The sequence below is a fragment of the Aegilops tauschii genome, chromosome 6 (assembly GCF_002575655.3).
Source record: "Aegilops tauschii subsp. strangulata cultivar AL8/78 chromosome 6, Aet v6.0, whole genome shotgun sequence".
In the NCBI taxonomy this organism is placed as follows: Eukaryota; Viridiplantae; Streptophyta; class Magnoliopsida; order Poales; family Poaceae; genus Aegilops; species Aegilops tauschii.
Genome location: NC_053040.3, coordinates 94,772,043 through 94,780,629, shown reverse-complemented (window position 1 = coordinate 94,780,629; position 8,587 = coordinate 94,772,043). Strand labels below are relative to the sequence as shown.

The window sequence follows — 8,587 nt, the reverse complement described above, 5'->3', positions numbered from 1 at the left end:
GGGTTGGCCAGTCGTCGGCTTCTTCCCTCACGTAATTAGTACGGAGGTGTTCGGGATGGGACCTAAACAATCTTGATCCAATTATATGGTCCTTGAAGGAGTTGTTTAGCGCAACGAACAAGGCAATCAGACTATACGGCTTAAACGCCCTCACTTAGCCATAGGAGTTTTATAATTAAGCAAGTGCGTAGCCCCTGGTCCAAGCCAGGGTGCTGTCAGCATCTGATCGGGAAGTGCCAACCCTTCGCGTGACGCGGAAAAAAATCTCCAACGATTTTGTAACCGTCGAACAGCTGACCGGCTCTCGCCATATCATGACAGTCAGTTTTCGGCTTTCTCTACTAAGGTGCTCATCCGGTCAGGGCCAGGGCATAATCGCAGTAGTTCTCCCTTTACTACCCTAGCCGATAGAGTGGAACATAGGTAGCAAGCACAGGAGCCGGGCAACCCAACTATTGACCAAAGACATGATTCGGAGCCAATTCATATAATGCTAAATTCGGGGTGCCGAACTTGTATACAAGAAGTGTTCGGACTTTGTTGCCGTGTTATGGGGCGATAAGCAGCCCCTGGCGAATATGAAACATACAAAAGAGTACCGATGTAGCTGACACTACTGGAATCAGCTAATTTGCCATCTGCCAGCTCTTTGCCGTCTGCTAGCGGATGGCAAAGAAGGTCTTTGCCATCAGCTACGCAAAAGCAGACGGCAAAGAAATGGCAGACGGCAAAACAGGCCTTTGCCATCAGTCACTTCTTTGCCGTCAGCTGGCGGACGGCAAAGAATCTTTGCCATCAGCTGGCGGACGGCAAAGAATCTTTGCCGTCAGCTGGCGAACGGCAAAGAGAGAGGTGGCCCCCCACTAACGAGCCGTTTACGGAAAAGAAAAACGCCCCCTCTTTGCCGTCTGCTAGCAGACGGCAAAGAGACAAAACAGCGGACGGCAAACCAGATCCACACCCACCGCGCGTTATCTCTTCTCTCCCTCTCTCCCCCCCGCCCGTTATCTCTTCTCTCCCTCTCTCCCCTCCCCGACGCCCACCAGATCCACACCCACAGCCGCCCCCGCCGCTCCTCGCTCCGCCGCCTCCTCTCCTCGCCGGCCGTTTCCGCGGCCTGCCTCCTCTTCGGCCTCGCCGGGTTCCTCGCCGCCGCGGTCTCCCTCTCCCGGGCGCCCGCCGAGGCCCTGCGGGGCCGCTGCCCGGACTCCTCGCACCCGCTCTCCGTCTCCGTCGCCTGGGACCGGTGCCCCGGGGATGCCGCAGGCGGCGCCACCGACCTCCCGGCGGGCCTCGCCACCGGATCGCGCGGCAGGCACAAGGTGGGGGAGCCGCGACCTCGAACAGGAGGCCGCCGCCTGGGGCGCATTGATTCGAGCTAGGGTTTCAGTCAATCGGTCGGGACCATGGAGTCGTCGCCGCCCAAGCGCAACGCCGGCCACGTCGGCGAGGACGGAATCAGCACCCTCCCCGACCACCTCCTCCTCGACATCCTCGAGCGCCTCCACCTGCGCGAGGCGGTCCGCGCCGGCGCGCTCTCCACGCGGTGGCGGCACCTCCCCAGCCACCTCTCGCTCGTGCACCTCGACGCCAGTCACTTCCGTGGCGCCACATCGCTCCAGGTCATGGACGCGTTCACGGACGCGGCGCGGGCCTTGCTCACTCGGGTGCCTCCCGCCGAGGGAGTGTGCGAGAGTGGTGCCCTCAAGGTGCTCGTCCTCAGCTTCTACACGTCTTCCCCTCACCTGAGCTCCATAGGCCGCCTCATCGAGGACATTGTGAGCTTGGGCCAGACCCAATGCCTTGAGTTTTGCATATCCCCGCTGGGCATCAGCATTGAGATTGGGCAGGAGTTCATGGCGTTCTCCCGTGCCTACCCAGTTGCCTTCTCATGGCTCACGACGCTTACGCTCGAATATCATGCTTTTGGACATTCAGACATCACTGACCTCATTAGCACTTGCAGTAGGCTCAGGCACCTCAGCTTGAGATTCTACAGACTGCTTGATCTGCACTCCACGCTCAAGATCGATGTGCCGTGCTCTGAGCTCCAGGAGCTTGAGTTCATCGGCCTTTTGTGCACACGGATCGAGCTCGTCTCTGTCCCCAAGCTTAGACAAGTGGAGTGCAAATGTTGGCTCTTCAATAACCCTCCAGTGCGCTTTGGCTACGTTCCTGAGCTTCGCGGTTTAGTACTCGCTTCTAAAGCCAAGGCATGGCAAGAGCCATTCGCGCTCAGCGAATGCCTGTCAACGAGTGTTGGTGCCAGGAACCTGTCAACACTGACTCTGTGTTTTGGGTACCAAATGGTATACTTAATTTCTGCGCACCACTTAAATATAAATCTTCTGCATCGTCATACCATGTGTTCTTCTCTACCAGTTTCAGTTGTGCATGTATGTTCTTGCTGCAGATTTGGATTCAGCCAGAACCTCCGAAGCAGCTCATTGCTATATTCAGAAACCTGACCTCTGTGCGTCTTTTCGGTATCTTCAGTGAGTGTGATCTGAGCTGGACACTGTTTATCCTTGAAGCTGCACCTGCCCTACATGATTTAGCAGTAAGTGTTACTTAACCTTCTTTCTAATTTAGTCCACATCTTAGCATGTACATGACTCATTCTACATTTTTATGATGATATGTTTTTCGGATATTCAGCATTTAAAATGTACCAACAAGTTAATCTAATTTCCAACCACTCACCAACTTATCACAAATACTATAAGTAGTGCATACAAGCCGCATTGTCATTTTGCAGCGAGACAATGTCCATGCAAGGCAAAAAAAATCCTACTATAATGTATGATCGTATTTGATGCTAGAGTTCTCCAAAAATCCGTCCTATGTTTTTTCGGAAAGGAGGAAATCCCTGGCCTCTGCATCGAGTGATGCGCATTGCCCTCTTGATGAAAATTCTTTATTACAAAGTATCTTTGTTAAAAGAAATAGTATGAGGAATATGGTTGTACTTACAATGGAACCATGGAAACATATTTATGAACCTAGGATTTAATTCATGCAACTTCCTCGAAAATCTCTATCGAGGCCAAACTTACATTTAATTACAATTGTTGTCACCTTGTCCTTCATGGGTTGGTGGGCAAATTTAATTAACACTTGTTGTTTACTTTCTATATCATTGCTTGAAGTTATCTCGACATTCATGTGCCAAGCCGCACAAGAACAGTGCCGAGAAGACCAACGTGGTGTGGGAGCCATCCAAGGATTTGAAGCACCTGAACTTGGAGGTGCTGCAGATCTTCGGGTGTGAGGATGAAGACAAGGTGACAAACTATATGAGGCTCGTCATGGAAAGAGCTGTGGGGTTGTTGAAAATCCAGTTGTATGGTGAAAGCCCATGCACATACTGTGATGCCACCAGTCTTGAAAGATCCAAGGCGGAAAAAGCTAGCAGGCATCGGATTAAGGAGCAACTCACACATGGATCATCCTCATCTGTGGAGATAATTATCTGTTGATGGATATGGTCAGGGAATGCTAGTGGTCTCGTAATGCTCGCAGGCTTGCCGCAGCTTGAGCAATGACTGTAAGAGGCGCAGCCAGTTGTAATTCTAGTTTCTAGTTATTGGTAACCTGAGAATACTTGCTCCGTGTGGACCTCGCAATTCTAATTTCTGGTAATTAGTAGCCTGGGAATACTTGATTCCACTATGACTATATATTGGTAACATGTGTTGGATATATATGTGTTCATGAGTATTGGTAATATGTGTTGGATATGCTATATTGGTCATATATATATCTGTGTTTGATTTTCTGTGAAAATGAATTGATATAAGAAGAAACAGAATTAATGCCTATTTGGTCTCTTTGCCATCTGCCAACAGATGGCAAAGAGCCTGCAGCCTTTGCCGTCAGCTGGCGGACGGCAAAGGCTGCCGTTAGCCACCTAACGGACACTAACACTACTCATTTTGCCGTCCGCTTCTTTGCCGTCTGCGGCAGACGGCAAAGGCGCCTTTGCCGTCAGCCGCCGAAAGCAGACGGCAAAGTAGGTCTTTGCCGTAGCGTACTTTGCCGGAGCCTTTTGCCGTCCGCGGCTGACGGCAAAGGCTTTTGCCGTCCGCCGTTCATGCCTTTGCCGTCCGCCGTGGCAGACGGCAAAGTAGCTGATTCCTGTAGTGTGATAAGCAGATCGAAATGAAATGGAGTAAGAAGCGAAAACCACAGAAACTGGGCCGCAAATCATTTTTTATTATAACTGAATGGATATGTCAAGGCATATCTTATACAAATAGTGCGATAAGCACCCGGACTATTTAACATGACGGGATCAAGAAGGAGCAGTGTGAAGGTCCTGGGAAATAAGTAAAAATACCGTCAAGAAGAACGTATGGAGGTTACCCTACGCACCTATGCTGCATGCCCCCTTTGTATGCCGATCCTTCAAAGGGTCTGGCGATCAGGATCGCGGGAAAATGAACCTGAAATAGAAAGAAAAAAGTGTGTCCGGGGTCGGTCTAGCCGAACTGTAGTTCCCAGGTTGGCTTGTGCCTCCGTCGATGTCCATGGAATTTCGAGTGCATAATTATGTACGCGTGGTACGAATGCCTCTGCTTCATCGGGACTGGGATGGAGGCCGAATTGCTAGTCGAGCTCTTGAAGAGCCTTGCTGTCCTGCTACAGTGTAGTTCGGAACCTCTTGACGGTGTCCAGGGGCTCGGCAGCCGCACTATGGTGCTGTTTGAGAAGGCCGCTCTGTACTTCTGCTGCTAGGGAGGTGGTGTGCTCCTCTGTTCGGAGGGAGTGTTCCGTGTTGCCATTGACTGTTATGACGCCGCATGGACCGGGCATCTTGAGCTTGAGATAAGCGTAGTGTGGCACTGCGTTGAATCTAGCAAACGTTGTTCGTCCGAGCAGTGCGTGGTAGCCGCTGCGGAATGGGACAATGTCAAAGATTAACTCCTCGCTTCGGAAATTGTCCGGAGAACTGAAGACCACTTCCAGCGTGATTGAGCCCGTACAGCGGGCCTCGACGCCTGGTATGACTCCTTTGAAGGTAGTCTTTGTTGGTTTGATTCGTGAGGGGTCAATGCCCATCTTCCGAACTGTGTCTTGATAGAGTAGGTTCAGGCTGCTACCACCGTCCATTAGGACTCGCGTTAGGTGAAATCCGTCAATGATTGGGTCGAGGACCAATGCGGCTGAACCGCCATGACGGATACTGGTTGGGTGGTCTCAACGATCAAAGGTGATCGGAAATGATGACCATGGATTGAATTTGGGGGCGACTGGCTCTACCGCATAGACGTCCCTGAGTGCACGCTTACGCTCCCTTTTGGGGATGTGTGTAGCATATATCATGTTCACCGTTTGACTTGAGGGGGGAAACTTCTTCTGCCCCCCAGTGTTCGGCTGCCGGGGCTCTTCATCCTCGTCCTCACTTTGTGATCCCTTTTCTTTGTTTTCGGCATTTGACTTGCCAGCCTGCTTGAAAACCCAACAATCCCTGTTGGTATGATTGGCTTGCTTGTCCGGGGTGCCGTGTATCTGGCACGGACGGTCGAGTATGTGGTCCAGGCTGGAAGGTCCTTCGTTATTTCTTTTGTAGGGCTTCTTCCGTTGGCCGGACTTGGAGCCACTGAATATGGCGTTGACTGTGGTGTCATCGGTGTTGTTGTCATTGCTTCGGCGTTTGTGCCTATTGCGCCGGAGCTTGCCAGTGCTATTCTTGGCCTCGGAGGGGCCTGTCTCGCTAGCTGTGTTGTTACTATGGGCCAGCCAACTGTCCTCTCCTGCGCAAAAGCGGGTCATGAGTGCCGTGAGGGCTGCCATGGACTTCGGCTTTTCTTGGCCGAGGTGGCGTGCTAGCCATTCGTCACGAATGCCGTGTTTGAAGGCTGCTAAGGCCTCGGCATCCGGACAGTCAACGATCTGGTTCTTTTTGGTTAGGAACCTAGTCCAGAATTTTCTGGCTGATTCTCCAGGTTGTTCAACTATGTGGCTTAGATCGTCGGCGTCTGGTGGCCGGACATATGTTCCTTGGAAGTTGTCTAGGAAAGCTTCTTCCAAGTCCTCCCAGTTGCCGATAGAATTTTCAGGCAGGCTGTTAAGCCAGTGCCGAGCTGGCCCTTTGAGCTTGAGTGGGAGGTATTTAATGGCGTGGAGGTCATCTCCTCGAGCCATATGAATATGGAGAATGAAATCCTCGATCCATACCGCGGGATCGGTTGTGCCGTCGTATGATTCGATGTTGACGGGCTTGAATCCCTTGGGGAATTCATGATCCAATACCTCATCTGTAAAGCAGAGAGGGTGTGCGGCACCTCTGTACCGTGCCGTGTCGCGGCGTAGCTCTGATGGAGTCCGTCTGCGGCATTCGGACCGGGCATGGTTAGGTTTGTTACGTCCGGATGGGTAGCCGTCTTCGTGCCTTGAGGCACATTCTCGCGATCCGTAGATCGATCTTGTATGTCCTGCTCTACTGTCCAGGGTCTGCCGGTGGTCATACGTGTGACCCCGAATTCTTTCATCTTTATTTTTGCGGGGTGGTTGGGCAGGCTGCTGTTCGGCCTGAGTTGCCGCTTTATCCCGACCGCGTGGTGGCCGGTCGGCCGCCCTGTCTCGACCACGTGGTGGTCGTTTCGCATTACGCGAGGGAGATGTGTGCTCCGGTGCCTCCTCATCGAATTGAGGTAGCAGTCTGCATTTTGGGTAGCTCTTGGTTGGGCGCTTGAGGCCGTATTCTTCCGCTGTCAGGACGTCAGTCCATCTGTCGACGAGCAGATCTTGTTCAGCTTGAAGCTGTTGCTGCTTCTTTTTCAGGCTCCTTGCAGTGGCTATGAGTTGAAGCTTAAAGCGCTCCTGCTCCAGAGGGTCCTCGGGCACGATGAAATCTTCGTTGCCGAGGCTTGTCTCCTCTTCGGAGGGTGGACGGTAACTATCGTCCCCCGAGTCATCTTCTATGGCCTGCTCATCAGGGTTGTCTTGCCTGTCGTCGTGTTCCTCCTGTTTGGATGCAGCTCCGACAGGGTCTTCATTGTTTTCGGCGTCGCCCGGAGTGCTATTTTTCCGGTACCAGTATTGTTATCCTTTGAGCGGCGAGGCTTAGAACGGCGTTTGGGGCGCCGGCGCTTGGACTGCGTCGCGGAAGTTTTATTCTTATCTGGCTCTACTTTGTCGTCGCCAGATCCCTTGGGTGTATCAACCATGTATACGTCGTACGAAGAGGTGGCCGTCCAACGTCCAGTGAATGGCGGGTCTTGGCCTTGCTCATCGTCGGCATCGTCGTCCACACCGGTGATGTCTTCAGAGCCATAGTCAAGCACGTCGGTTAAGTCATCGACGGTGGCTATGAAGTGGGTGGCGGGTGGGAAGCAAAATTCCTCATCGTCCGCCTCTAGCTCGAACCGAACATAGTTCGGCTGTGAGTCTTCCTCCAAGGACAAGTTCTTCAAATAATTTAGTACGTCACCCAAAGGCGAATGCTAGAAGACGTCTGCAGCGCCAAATTCGAAAATCGACAGCCGATCCAGCTCGGTGTCTGCAGGTGTATCCGGTCCGGAACGTGCAGCCGTAAACGAGTCCAGGGTTCCGTTGACGCGAGCATTGCAGGATGTCGAGTCCGTGTGCGGCTCCAAAACCGCGGACTTTATGGCCTCGGAGGGCGCGATCTGCTTTGGTACTGAGGCCGTTGCAACAACAGGATCCATCTCCTGGGTGTGCTCTGATGACAGATTTAGGTCATGTTCATCGGAGAGAAGGAGAGCGATCGCCGCGGTCTCAAATCCATCGAAGATCAAGTCTCCACGGATATCCACGACGTAGTTCAAGCTTCCAAATCTGACCTGATGGCCAGGGGCGTAGCTATCGACCTGTTCCAGATGGCCAAGCGAGTTGGCCCACAGTACGAAGCCGCCGAACACAAAGATTTGTCCGGGGAGAAAAGTCTCTCCCTGAACGACGCCATTACCGACGATCGAAGGGGCCATCGAGCCTTTCGTCAATGGCACAGTGGAACTCTCAATGAAAGCACCAATGTCGGTGTCAAAACCGGCGGATCTCGGGTAGGGGGTCCCGAACTGTGCGTCTTGGATCGATGGTAACAGGAGACGGGGGACACAATGTTTACCCAGGTTCGGGCCCTCTCTATGGAGGTAATACCCTACTTCCTGCTTGATTGATCTTGATGAATATGAGTGTTTACAAGAGTTGATCTACCACGAGATAGTAATGGCTAAACCCTAGAAGTCTAGCCTATGAGTATATGGCAATGAATCTGTCCTATCCGGACTATGCCCTCCGGTTTATATAGACACCGGAGAGATCTAGGGTTACATGGAGTCGGTTACATAGGAGGAAATCTTCATAATCGATCGCCTAGCTTGCCTTCCACGCCAAGTAGAGTCCAATCCGGACACGGGTATAGTCTTCGGCCTTCATGTCTTCATAGCCCATCAGTCTGGCCCAACAGATAACAGGCCGGACGCCCGAGGACCCCTTAGTCCAGGACTCCCTCAGGTATCTCAATACCTAGTTCAATCTCGTTACCGGCAAGTCTCTTTACTCGTTCTGTAATGCATCATCCCGCAACTAACTCATTAGTTACATTGCTTGCAAGGCTTAT

At 52.3% G+C, this 8,587-nt stretch overlaps 1 protein-coding gene across 1 annotated transcript; it reads left to right on the top strand.

The window, feature by feature from the left end:
* The first annotated feature begins 1,406 nt into the window (after window positions 1–1,406).
* On the top strand, window positions 1,407–3,479 carry LOC109764063 (F-box/FBD/LRR-repeat protein At5g22660). Its single transcript, XM_073500636.1, has 3 exons — window positions 1,407–2,309; window positions 2,414–2,566; window positions 3,150–3,479. Exons 1-3 carry the CDS (start codon window positions 1,407–1,409, stop codon window positions 3,477–3,479), a joined length of 1,386 nt encoding a protein of 461 aa, XP_073356737.1.
* Window positions 3,480–8,587: the final 5,108 nt, after the last annotated feature.

Excerpts from the sequence above, each read along its gene's own strand:
- LOC109764063 (XM_073500636.1), top strand. The coding sequence starts at position 1,407 with ATGGAGTCGTCGCCGCCCAAGCGCAACGCCGGCCACGTCGGCGAGGAC. Across the intron at positions 2,310-2,413 it reads TGTGTTTTGGGTACCAAATG|ATTTGGATTCAGCCAGAACC; the intron begins GTATACTTAATT and ends TTCTTGCTGCAG. Across the intron at positions 2,567-3,149 it reads TACATGATTTAGCAGTAAGT|TTATCTCGACATTCATGTGC; the intron begins GTTACTTAACCT and ends CATTGCTTGAAG.